This window comes from Exophiala dermatitidis (assembly GCF_000230625.1).
Source record: "Exophiala dermatitidis NIH/UT8656 unplaced genomic scaffold supercont1.6, whole genome shotgun sequence".
Lineage (NCBI taxonomy): Eukaryota > Fungi > Ascomycota > Eurotiomycetes > Chaetothyriales > Herpotrichiellaceae > Exophiala > Exophiala dermatitidis.
In genome coordinates this window covers 828,046-840,591 of record NW_008751651.1, presented here as the reverse complement: position 1 = coordinate 840,591, position 12,546 = coordinate 828,046, and the positions used below count along the sequence as shown (strand labels likewise).

Below are 12,546 nucleotides of genomic sequence, written 5' to 3'. Positions count from 1 at the left end.
TGCACGACCAGTCAATGGAGATGCTGTTCCTGTTGGCTATGCAGCTGCACGACCAGTCAATGGAGATGCTGTTCCTGTTGGCTATGCAGCTGCACCGGCAGTCAAGGGAAATCGTGTTCAAGTTCGCAATGGCAGCACCCCGAGCAACCTTCCTACCATCCAAGCTGTCACAGCCACTTCTGCACGCCCAGTCAATGGAAATGCTGATCCTGTTGGCTATGCACCTGCACACCCAGACAATGGAAATCCTGTTCCTGTTGGATACGCAGCTGCACGCCCAGTCAACGGATATCCTGCTCAAGCTGCTGCACCGCCAGTCAACGGATATGCTCCTGTTCAAGTTCCCAATGGCACCACCGGCACCCCAGACAGCTTCCCTCCGAGCCTGACTGCGAGCCCTGCCAGCCCCGCCAGTACAGCCACCATCTCAGCTAGCTCACCAGCAGCTCCAACCCCAACTCGATCTTCCGTGGCCTCCAACACCAACAATGGCGGGACTGGTACAGAGAGAAAGGGACCAAAGAAGCCGACCCGACTCATCGACGTTGACGACCCATGGTGCTGTCCCATCTGCTACCAAATGTTTGTCTTACAGAACACGGCGAGGAAACATGTCCGAGATCTGCATCCGGAAGTTGACCATGTCACTGCCAACATCGAGTTGCGCTCCTATTACTGGAACCAAGGCATCGATCCGGTCTACCGAGGCACGGACAGAAAGCAGATCCAGGCACAGCGTCGCATGAGTAGGGGCATCAAATCCACCGACTCCCGATACTTCGACGACGTGTATCGCACCACTCCGGCTATCCGTGCCGCTCTCCGCAAGGAGAGGGAGAGGGAGAACCAGCAGTAAGGCGGAGCGGCCGACAGAAATGAACGAGATAAGCAGGGAAACAAGACTCTTCTTTGTGGACAACTCGGGTCTGGAAATGATCAGGCAGTGTCAGGGGGCAGGATGCGGTCTTGGCCCACGTGATCAGAGGGGCTTGTTGAATTGCTATCACGTGTCATTCAGGTTGGTGCTTTGCTTGCTTTGATTGGGTGCAGATGGTCTCTGGTTCACTTTCAAGTTCGACGTGAAATTGAAGTCGTTCAAGTTGAGGTTGGTTTCACCGATGGCAACTTGAAGAATGGCTCAAGTTGGATGTGGATTCCAGGTGACCCAGTGCAGGGCTCGGTCTTGGGCTGTTGACAACATTTTGATAAGGTCCGTCTGGGACTTGAAATGACTGGCGTGGTATTCTTGCCATGATCACAGACATTGAGCTTTGTGATAGAAAATGACAGGTGATGACCACGTCGTAATAGCTCTTTCTTTACTCCTTGTTTTACTTTATGCCCTTTCTTTGTCTATGCAAATTGGCACTGGTGCTAGTAGGTCAAAATATTCGCCGCCTCTCATTCTATCTAACTGCTTATTCATTGATCCGATTTCCCTGCTCGTCGAATCTAACCAAGCGTCCCGTGATCAGACTCTCCTGCAAGGCCCGGCCGATCTTCATGACAGCGTATCCAGACTCCAGCGGCAATGGGACCGGCTTGTCATGGAGCACACTATCGACGAACTCGGTGGCTTCCGTGACGAAGGCTTCTTCAAACCGCTGCCAGTACTCGGGCTGGACCTCGTGGCGCATGCCAGACTTGTCGGCCAGCACAACATTGTTGGCCTTGGGGATAACGTTGACCATGACCTTGCCATGGGTACCAGTGACCTCGGTGCAGACATCATGGCCGTGTGATTGAGTGCGGCTGGCGTAGAAATAAGCGATTTTGCCGCCATGGAATTCAACAATGCCCACGCCGTTGTCCACATCCTGGGACTCGGCAAGCTCGGGGTGGTGCTTCAACGTGCCAACGGCATAGGCCGACTTGGGCGTGGGGTTACCCAAGAACCACAGCGCCAGGTCGATGTCATGGATGGTGCAGTCGACGAAGATGCCACCATTGCGCTTTGCATACTGGACGAAGAACCCGGTGTCGTCGAGCAAATCGCAGGTGTTGCTGCGGACCAAGAAGGGTTCGCCGATGGATTCGGACTTGACTTTTTGGAAGGCATCACGGTATGAAGCGTCAAAGCGCCGGGAGAAGCCGGCCATCACTTTCAGGTCCGGGCGAGATTTGGCTGCTTCGATTGCTGCAGTGACCTATTGTGCGAACGTTGGTTAGCTGCTTTCATGAATATGACCCATGTTACTCACCTCGTCAAGGTTGGTGCTCAACGGCTTCTCACACAGAACGTGCAAGCCTTTCTTGACGGCCTTGATGGTTTGGTCCGCGTGGACGTCTGTGCTGGTGGAGATCCAGACCGCCTGCAGGCCAGGATGGTTCAACATCTCCTCATAGCTATCATAGACTGATACGTTGAAGTCGGTGAAGTCGGGATTCTTGCGCGCCCACTCCGTCTCGTGCTTCGCAGTGCTACATACTGCCACTACGTTGGCCCGTAACACACGATTCAACAACACAAATGCATGGCGTTTGCCCTGTGAACATGCAGAAGTCAGCTCTGTTCTTCAAGAGAATTTTAATCATCCTGAAGACGACAGCACGCCATGCTGTCGGATACTATTGCACCCCAAAACAACCGATCCCGGGTGAGGTGATGTGATGTCTGCGATCCAGTCGGAGCGATGACACTGACCATGCGCCCTAACCCAGCGACGGCTATATTAAGCACTTTGCCATCTCCCGCACCATTTCTACCTCGAGCATCACCCATTGTGAGAGATCTAGCTCGCGCCAACGACTTCCTCCGCTAGACGATCGATAAGTACGCTGGAAGTGTATTTAAGCAGCAAAGGTGTAGTAGAATCAAGGTGCCTGCCAATGCTCGAGCGAAGGGGTTCTTGGGTATATCGCGCTGGAAAGTGGTGATAAGAGCTGTCCGTCCCGCAAGTGTTCACATCGAACAGCAGGTCCTCAGACTACTATATATATGATTGCAACCTTCGTCTATGCCAGTCTGGGAGGAGCCGACACGCGGATACGCTTCTCATTCCAGAACCCCCATCACCGTGCAAGTTCCTGAGATACGATTGGCATTTGTTGCTCAAGGATGGCCCTACATGGTGAATGGGGGTTGTACAGCATGTCCACTGATTGCTGTGCCTGCAACTTTGGGATATGGCGATCTAGCATGTAGCTCCGCGCAAGCGTCTTGTGTGTGTGTCTGTGCAGCTGTTTCTCCAGAAGTCGGATGGTTTTCCTTTTTGCTCAGGATATCCGACGGCTTAAGATTTATGCAGTACTGAGTGACAGGCGGAGGCTGTGACGGGGCCGGGGCCCCAGAGTCCGCCGATCAACTGCTCGTGTTGAGCATTCGAGGTAATAAAATAATCATCAGCAGGGCCGGGCACGGCCAATTGTGTAGACAGGAATTCATGGTGCAGTGATCTGTGGTTGAGTCTGGATCATGAAGCTGTCCCCACAGAGTGTGTGGTTCTGGCGCTGGTCTTCGCCTATGCAGGTCGAAACCGTGTCTACAAGAGGAAAGTTTACAGCGGATGTTCAACAGACGATACAACAGCCACTGCCGCCGCAGCTCCGGAATCACAGAAGGCAAGGTAGTCGATCACATGTCGGTGATATTGGAACTGGATACTCTCTCCCAGCCAGGACAGCCTGAGGTCAGTTAAACATTCGTGACACTCGACTACTACTCGCTGTTTTACAAATCTTTGATCGTTACGGTTATGACTGAAAATGTCTTGCCAGACTAGAGCAAAGAAAATGTCTTATGATGCTCCTGGATTCACGGCTCCTGGGCTGCTGTCTATCCGAACCTATCAATCGTCTAGAACTTTTCTGATTCCCAAGTTTAACGCTTGCTTCGTATGCATCGTGACCACAAAATGCTCCAAAGCCTTCCCATCTACCATCTAAATGACTAGCATAGGCACAGCGAGTTATGGCACCTCAACGAGGCAAGATGCATCAAGATTTGTCCGGGAAACCAAAGTCGAATCCGAATTCCGGATAGACAAACCGCTTAACGCCCTTCTGGGAGATCTCGGCGAGGGAAGCCAAGTCTTTGTCGTCTAGAGACACAATTTCCTTGTTCTCATCAATGCGAGAAGGAGTGACAGATTTTGCGAGCACCGAGTTCCCTCTTGCGATGTGGTAGCTCAGCAGGATGCTTCCGGGACTGACTCCTTTCTGTTCGGCCAGCTTGACAACATGAGGATCTTGCATCAGAGGAGACCCTGTGCTGCCGAGCGGACTGTATGCGGTAACGTGGATACCCTTCTCATGGCACAAGTCGACAATCTCCTGCTGGGGAAGCAGTGGATGGTTCTCGATTTGGTTCACGGCAGGGACCACGTCGACATGGGGCAACAACTCCTCGAGGAACTTCTTGGAGTAATTGCACACGCCAATGGCCTTTGTCTTGCCTGTGGCCAGCAGCTTCTGCATGTCCTTGTAGGTGTCAATGTGAGATCTGTCGCGTAACAAATCTCTGGAACCGTCAGGCAGCTTGGGGAACTTTTCATGGTTGCCGTTCGGGTTCATAGCCACTGGCCAGTGCATAAGATACAGGTCGACGTAGTCGAGGCCCAGGAGGTTTAAGCTTGTGTCGAGGGCCTGTTCGACGCGGGTATGGTAGGTGCACCACAGTTTGGTGGTGATGAAGAGCTCGCTTCGGGAAATGCCCGTCTCCTCCAGGCCTTTCTTGATGCCCTCCCCAACTTCTTTCTCGTTTCCATAGACATAGGCACAGTCGATGTGCCGGTAGCCCGACTTGATGGCATGTGCAACGGCGTCGCGGACTTGGCCTTCTGGACTCTGCCAGGTTCCTAGGAAGCAGTCAGTAAAGCACGCAGCTGGAGGGGCTTGTGAGACTTACCCAAACCCAAGGCGGGGATGGTAGCACCGGTGTTAAGCTTGAAGCGAATATCCGTCATTGTCCAAGCGAGAAGTGTAGTACGGTTTTCTGGTGGAAGCGATGAGCGTTTGCAACCTTCTGTATGTGTCTCAACTGGGAGCTTGATAACGAACTTCGCAGAAGAAAATGAGAACAGAAAAAAAGTTCCATAGGCGTCTGTAAAGGAATGGCAATCAACCTGCTGAGGGGTATGGGGGGCATGAGGTCAGAGCACCAATTAATGGCCAGTGTGGGGAGGGCGCCGCCGGTTATTCCATACGTTGTAGGGGCAATCGAACGAGCTTAGGTGTCAGAGAAGCCTGAAGAAGCCCGCCACGCCTGTTATTCGTGCCTAACCCCTGCCAACGGCGGCCCCTTAGCCCGCGCCCGAAGCCCAAGCATACCTACCTAGGTACTGAGGAGGCTGCCAGTGCTCGGGGTGGTTTACCGGGTCAACAACGCCCGAACGCGCCCAGAATTCGCGGGGAGCATACCGTTGAGCGCGTTGGCATCGCTTGTTACTTGCGTTTCATCAAATATAGTAGAGTTTTCCGAGACGCAAGTACATTGCATTGTGTCCGTGTAACACATCCAAGACGCGTGTCTATCGGTCAGTATACTACCATTACTGACAACAATGCCTGTAGTTCTATTTCGTAAGTAATTCGGCGAGTTTCTACTGGATCCGACAAATGTGCGAGTGGAAGGAGACAGCAAGACGGCCACACAAACGTTGTGAGCGTGTCAGCCACAGTGGCACGGTTTTCCTGTCATCGTTCTCCCGTGCACCAAATTTGGCTCCATCTGGCTCCATCTTCCTCCTCCACCTGCGCCCCGGTTCGACTTTTCTTTTTTCCTTCTCTCGCTGCTCTGGACGCTTTGATCTCCAGTTTTCCTCCAGAGCCCTTCCATCCTGGCCTAATATGGCAACTCCCACCGGCGCCACTCGAATCTCCATTGCCGTATGAGCACGACGTCTCCATCTCGAGTTCTGGTCCCTGATCCAACGTTCTACGCACGAAATGCTCCCCTTCTCGAAAACCACTGTAGGCGACCTGAGCCACGCACATGATCCGCAGACCGGAAAGACAAAGACACCAGTGCCGACCCTGTCTAGCTACCCGCCATGCAGTCCCGTCGAAAAGACCCTTGTTTTTCCGAACTATGGCAAACAAATGCTCGTCGGGTTACACAACGTCAAGAACTACTGCAGTATTACCATCCCCCGGGGTTGTCACAAGCCTGGGGGCCGACCTGATCGTAATGCATGACGGCTGTGTAACATGAGTTCCACAGATAAAGTGGTAGCAATGAGACATCATCTAGGATCTTTTTCTCTCACCGACTTTGCTGACCATCCATCCCTCCAAACTACGGCGCATAATTTCCCTGTTTGCTCGACGCCTGGCAGTCGACGTGACCATGCCAGCAGTGTGACCGGACAACGACGAGGTTGGAGGCTACAATTATGGAGACACAATGGAACAATAGCCACGACCCAGTCCTGGACGCACAGACAGAACGATGCCGCTGATGCGGCCCGGTGTCGAAGATCAGCTTAGCGCCCCAGCATGGCTCCAGCGAGATTTCTGTCCCCCGATACGAATCGTCCCAATCCAGTAACTTTCGCATCTTCGGCTCCCCGGGGCTGCCCTCTATTCATGGAACCGTGCCACGATGGGAGGATGTCAAGTCATGTAGGGTCCAGGGACTGTGGGGTGTCCCATGTTTCGAGATCCATTTGTTCGAAAGCTGTGGGTCTAGGAGAATTGCCTGGTAAGAGGTGAACAGCAAGCAGGCTATTCGCAGTGACAAACATTTCCATCCAACATCCGGCAGAACAATGAATGCTGGCACATCTGGCCGTATATTAACCCCCTGTCTGCTGTGATACAGAATCTCCTTCACTGTTGTTATTCTCCCAAGACATTTCGCAGCTCTACTATCTGTCCGTGATATATTTTAAATATCACCGGTTTACTTTTATATAAGTTCCTGGCTGCACGTGTCCTAACTTCTCTCCCCTTTGAAAAAAGACTTTCCTCCTCACTCGTTCTTTCGAAAATCATCAGACAAAATGGTCGGCATTCTGCTTGAGCAACCCTCCCACCCCACTGCCTTCCGCACCGATCGCGATGGGCTGGCGTTCGAAGAGCTTTGCGATGAAATCGAACACGTCGACATTCTTGCCGACCAGGCCGTCAAGAAGAAGCAACAGCGGGCAGCAGATGAGGAAGATGACGGGCCATCCAAGTTCGACGCCGAAAAGGACAAGACCCAATTCCGTCAATACGAGACGGCCAGCGACCGCGTCAAGAACTTCTACCTCGAACAGCACACCAAGCAAACTGTCGCATACAACTTGAAGGCTCGCAACGACTTCAAGTCCAAGACTCGTGCTGAGATGACGGTATGGGAAGCCATTGAGCGTCTGAACACCCTCATCGACGAGTCCGACCCCGACACCGAGCTGAGCCAAATCGAGCATCTTTTGCAGTCTGCTGAGGCCATGCGCCGTGACGGCCGCCCTCGCTGGATGCAGCTGACCGGACTCATCCACGACCTTGGCAAGCTTCTATTCTTCTTCGACGCCCAGGGCCAGTGGGATGTCGTGGGTGATACTTTCCCCGTTGGCTGTGCCTTTGATGACCGCATCATCTACGGCAACAAGTCCTTTGCTGCCAACCCCGACTACAACGACCCCATCTACAGCACCAAGTACGGGATCTACTCTCCAGGCTGCGGGTTGGAGAACGTCATGCTATCCTGGGGCCATGACGAGTACCTGTACCACGTTGTCAAGGACCAGAGCACTCTCCCGGATGAAGCTCTGGCCATGATCCGATACCACAGCTTCTACCCGTGGCACCAACAGGGTGCTTACCGGGAGTTCATGAACGAGAAGGATGAGAAGATGCTCAAGGCTGTCAAGAAGTTCAACCCTTACGACTTGTACAGCAAGAGCGACGAGAAGCCGGTCGTCGAAAAGCTCAAGGTATGCATTATTTCCCCAATTGAGTCTCTTCAAACCGATGCTAACTCTTATCACAGCCTTACTACATGGAGCTGATCGACGAGTACTTCCCACAAAAGGTCATCAAGTGGTAGGCTTGGTTTGAGCCACGCTGGTCGAGATGGCCGAATAGTGGGACATGAAATGGGCGTGTTTTTCCTTATATGAGCGATGAAAGATTTCTTTGGTTGGGTTTTTGGAAGGTTTCCAAGAGGATAACAAATGTTTTCGCATTTTGTCAAGAGAGGACAATATAATGAATGACCTGTTTTTGTATGCGGAGCAAGATCTAATCCCAGCCCAGTGGGTGGGTGGTCCATGTCTAAGCGAATGAATATTCTATGTCCGAAGTCTTGATCTCTGCCCCACGGTCCCTCCCGTACGATAACTGCAAATGTAGAATTGAACCATGAATGTTGTAGTAGATCTATTTCGATGGTGCAATCATACAATGCGTGCTTTGAAAGGTCTCCCGACTATCAGCCGTGGACGCAGACTCTGTCCCAGCAGCATGGATTGCAAGACCTGTCGCGGCGTAGTCTCAAGATTCCAACAGTTACACCCTTGACTTACACCCTGGCTTCATCCACGGACCACTGCAGGGTGGTAACACCAAATCAAGGAAACGGTAGCAGCGTGCCAAAAGGACCATGCATATGCACACAAGTCACATAGCTAGGTATGTACATGCAGGTAGGTAGCTGGCCAGGTGAGGTGTGCCTCTGAGAGGTATCTCCTATCTACCCGGTATTTGCAAGGCCAGTGGTAAATGCGGCACAGGCATAGCTTTATCGTCCCATTGGCAATGGGGCATGGCTTGCGTCTTTGGACTCTCGGCACTTCGACCCAGCGCAGCACGCTTTTGTTATCTATCCATCTCCTCGGTCACTGCATGCATCATGGACGGAGAAGTGCCAGTGCCAGTGCCAGCGCAGTGGGTGACCATGATACAGTGTCTCTTTACCAGCGAGCCAGGGGAGGCAAGGCCCTAAGGTAGGCGCCAATGGACAGTAAGTAGGTATCGCTATCACATTACCCTTCGTTGAAGTTAAGTCTGGAATGATCAGGGTTGATGGGGTTGTGGGTTGTTTTTTCACCGCATCTTGTTCCCTCGAGGACATCAGCCTCCTGGTCCCTTTCTCCATTGCTCTGATTTGCATTATTGTCCACGGCTCAGTCGAGTCTGACCACATGCATACGGTATCGAATTGGACTGGAGTTGGATGGCTTACCACTGATCAGACAAGCCGTCTAAGTTGAAGGAACACCGAAGACGCGGCGTTTGTTCATCCATAGGTAGCCGTGGCTGCCACTGCCAGTCTGCCGGTGACTGACTGACCCGACCGTGAAGGGGATTGATTGACCTCGCGCCTCGTCTCACTTCCCTGTGCGAGTTCCTGTCCTTCTTCTCCGAGTCTGCCAGTGTACGATCGATAGAATCGATAAGGTAGATAGCTTGCCATGACAACCCTGGATGAGCAGTCGCGAGTCGCGGTCCCGAGTCTCGAGTCTCGAGTCTTGACCTGGGTGGGAGGGACGGACAGACAGAGAGACAGGCAGACAGAGAGACAAAAAGTGACAGGTCAACTTTGCCAAAACGCCATGCCATGCCATGTCGTTACACCGCATACCTGGTACTACAGACAGTAGTGCTATAAGCCGCATATCCCGTTGCATATGCATATGCATAATGCACCCTAGCTACAACCTTAGTCCTTTATGCGCATTGAAAACGTCAAGGGTTCAAGTTGAACTTGAACTTGAACTTGTCAAAAGGGCGGTGCGGTGCGGTGCAGTGCGCGCATGGCGTTTTCCAACCTGAAGCTCATCAGACATTGCAACCTTACTTACTATGCAAGGCAGATGAACATCAAATAGTAAGTGTTCAAGCTGTACCAGGGTCCGGGGATTGACCGTGGTGGAGGGTTGTTTGTTTCCATCCGTTGATCTAGAAACGATAGAGGGAACCGGGTCATATCGAATCAGACTCCACTGTCGAGGGTGGTTTTTGTCTTGTTTCTTTTTTTCCTGAAAAAATGTGACAGGTCACACTGGACACTGCACTGGCAGGGTTGACAGCTCTGGTAAATCTTGAACAGGGGGTATTTCAAATGTATGGTGCCAGCGACTCGATGTAGAGCTCCCCGGCCAGCTAGGCTCTAGCTGCATAGGAAGATACGAGTCCTAGCCTTAGGCCCAACGACTGGCACCTACAGTAGGAAGGATGCAGTGTTACATACCTTACCATAGTAGCCTTTCTTCACCTGGAGGTCATCCTCACGGGTTGTTGGTCGTAGGGGATGTACAATGTAATGTCGTACCACTGGCACTGCAAAACACCATAGCAGAGCTCATTCCATCCCGTCCGCTGCGTGCCAGTGCCATCGGATGCAGTGCGTGAAACGCCACAGTATGTACCTACAGGTAGGTACGTCCACTGCTCTAGACATACAGTCCTGTCAAGTTAGGACCATCCAGAACGAAATGAAATGCGACTCTTGTCTCGCCGGTTCAATTTCATCATGGGGTTCGAATTGTTCCTCGATCTTTCCGCTGTATCCCGAGTCTGCCTGCAGTGCCTGATTTGCTTGCTTCAAGTTGGGTATTGTATATCTCGTCTTCTAGTCTCGCCAATGTTGCCCAACGAGCTTTGATATTGGCGGCTTGGTCTTGTGTATACTTGTGTACCTATATCGCTTGTTAGTTCGTCAGTCCATCAATGGCCGCTGTACTGTATCTCGTCCTTGTTAGCAGTAGACTCCTTGGAAAGTTGAATCAGAAGGCAAGCCGCAAAGAAACAAAGGAGAGAAAAAGAAACAGCTGTGTGTTTGTTATGATGATCATCTGTATTCTCAGCACCACCGTGCTATCATTCTCCATCCATCACAGACGATCATCTAGAATAAAAAAGCGCTGAAGCTAGGCAATGAGTAAACCTAGAAGCCCGAGAGTAGAGAGTTCAGGCAAGCGCAGAATGGCAAAAGCCGAAAGTTCAAGAAAGACCACAACCCATGCATGGCCAAGCTCCTGGAGAGAGTAGAGAGAAAACAATCCAGCCAGCCGAAAGTTTGAAAACACCCCGAAAAAATCCATGGCAGTCAACCCAACGAGAGAAGACTCTAGCCGTTCCACCCAATTTGAAGAATGTCCACCACAACCCGATGACAGAAAACACACCGAAAGCCAGCCGAAGAGAAGGTGAGATGGAAAAAAGCCTCAACCCAACCCGACGACCAAGAAGCAAGATCCAGCCACAAGAAACCACCATGAGAGAAGACCACCACACCACCAGCAGAGAGAGAGAAAACCACCCCAGAACAGAAAAGAGCCGAGCAAGAAGTTCAGGATTCGTCTTCAGCATTGTCGTCGCCCGAAGGCGCAGAAGAAGTCGGGTCGGCAGGTTGTTGTGGTGGTGGCTGCTGTTGTTGGGCCGGAGGAGCAGCAGGAGGGGCGGCAGCGGCAGGCGGAGGAACAGGGGCAGCAACAGCGGCAGCGGCAGCAGGGGGACCAGCGCGGGCGGCCACATACCGGTCACGCACCGCATTGAGCGGAATGGCGGCTTGCACGCGGCCGCCTTGCAGGTGCTCGAATCGGTCCCAGGAGGAGCGCTGGGTCGGCAACTGGGCTTGGGGGTCGTGGAGAGTCCACAAAGCCGCCTCGACTTGCGAGGGGCCCGTGGCCTCAACCAGGAACCTCCATGCCAGCGTCGTCCTGTCCCAGTACTCCCACCGGAACGATTCTCTCTGCGCCCCGGCGATTGGCCCGGACGCGCCGTACGCGATCCGGACCCGCCAGGGGCCACCCGCCAGGTCGTACCGCAGCTCGTCCCCCCGATCCAACTGCGAGTGTCTGCCCCTGACCAATGGGTAAAACTTGTGGATAGAATTGCTAAATTTATAGACATGGTTAGCGTCGGATCCAATAAGCCAGTGAAGGTGACAAACAACTGTGACAAGTGATAGATTGGGTATAAGAGCCGAAAACAGATGTTGAACAATTGTGAGGTTGGGGTGATGCTCAGAGGTTTGCAATTTGTAGAAAGGATTGAATATCACTTCCCCAGGGTGATAATCCAGGCCACAGTAGTGACAATGCTGGAGAGGAGGCAAGGTGGTAGAGGTTGCAAAAGAAGATTGTTCCAAGGGCAAGGATAGATCGGTTGAAACAAATCATAAGGATGCGCCAAGGTCAAAATAAACAAATGGGCACGTGATGGGGGCAATGTTGACATGAAGTGAAAGCGGTAAGGGACAGTCATGCATAGGGTCTTGTCGCCCTCCGCACACATCAAAGCAACAGTGAGATGGGATGGAGTGTGGTGTCAGGCACAACAAAGAGGCACCCAGCATTGTAGGACAGGAAGGGGTATGGACCATCATGTAACAAGTGAGTGATGTCAAGGGAGAACATAGTAAAGACAGCAACATGTGGTTAATGGTTGAGGATCATAAACATCAAAGCACTATCAGTGGATGATGATGCCATCTGATATGAAGTATGCTTGAAGATCATTGATGGGTCTTGACAATGTAAGTGAAGAGTGTTTTATATATATCAAAGGGGGAGTCCATGAGTGAACAACATCAAAAGGGTGTGACATTGTAGACAGCACATGCCCCAAGAACATATAAAGATATAATCTTGATGTGAGGTGAAGGTGACAACAACA

The 12,546-nt window shown here is 52.1% G+C and overlaps 5 protein-coding genes across 5 annotated transcripts in view; 2 read left to right on the top strand and 3 right to left on the bottom strand.

Annotated features, from left to right (window-relative positions):
- HMPREF1120_07132 (uncharacterized protein) overlaps positions 1–856 on the top strand; it is a gene marked incomplete at both ends in the record, with an annotated part of 2,125 nt that extends 1,269 nt beyond the window's left edge. Inside the window, one exon of the mRNA XM_009161347.1 lies at positions 107–856. Coding sequence (XP_009159595.1) covers positions 107–856 — 750 coding nt within the window. The remainder of the gene's footprint in view (positions 1–106) is intronic.
- Positions 857–1,418: 562 nt separating this feature from the next.
- On the bottom strand, positions 1,419–2,722 carry HMPREF1120_07131 (myo-inositol 2-dehydrogenase; the record flags this gene model as incomplete). The annotated part of the gene is made up of 3 exons (XM_009161346.1): positions 1,419–2,147; positions 2,202–2,486; positions 2,645–2,722. The coding sequence occupies 3 exons, from the start codon at positions 2,720–2,722 to the stop codon at positions 1,419–1,421; spliced, it is 1,092 nt and encodes a 363-aa protein (XP_009159594.1).
- A 1,214-nt stretch (positions 2,723–3,936) lies between these two features.
- On the bottom strand, positions 3,937–4,904 carry HMPREF1120_07130 (glycerol dehydrogenase; the record flags this gene model as incomplete). Its single annotated transcript, XM_009161345.1, has 2 exons — positions 3,937–4,796; positions 4,847–4,904. 2 exons carry the CDS (start codon positions 4,902–4,904, stop codon positions 3,937–3,939), a joined length of 918 nt encoding a protein of 305 aa, XP_009159593.1.
- Positions 4,905–5,681: 777 nt separating this feature from the next.
- HMPREF1120_07129 (inositol oxygenase) lies at positions 5,682–8,303 on the top strand. Its single transcript, XM_009161344.1, has 2 exons — positions 5,682–7,859; positions 7,916–8,303. Exons 1-2 carry the CDS (start codon positions 6,942–6,944, stop codon positions 7,970–7,972), a joined length of 975 nt encoding a protein of 324 aa, XP_009159592.1. The 5' UTR covers positions 5,682–6,941; the 3' UTR covers positions 7,973–8,303.
- A 2,915-nt stretch (positions 8,304–11,218) lies between these two features.
- HMPREF1120_07128 (uncharacterized protein) lies at positions 11,219–12,108 on the bottom strand (the record flags this gene model as incomplete). The annotated part of the gene is made up of 2 exons (XM_009161343.1): positions 11,219–11,765; positions 11,933–12,108. The coding sequence occupies 2 exons, from the start codon at positions 12,106–12,108 to the stop codon at positions 11,219–11,221; spliced, it is 723 nt and encodes a 240-aa protein (XP_009159591.1).
- Positions 12,109–12,546: the final 438 nt, after the last annotated feature.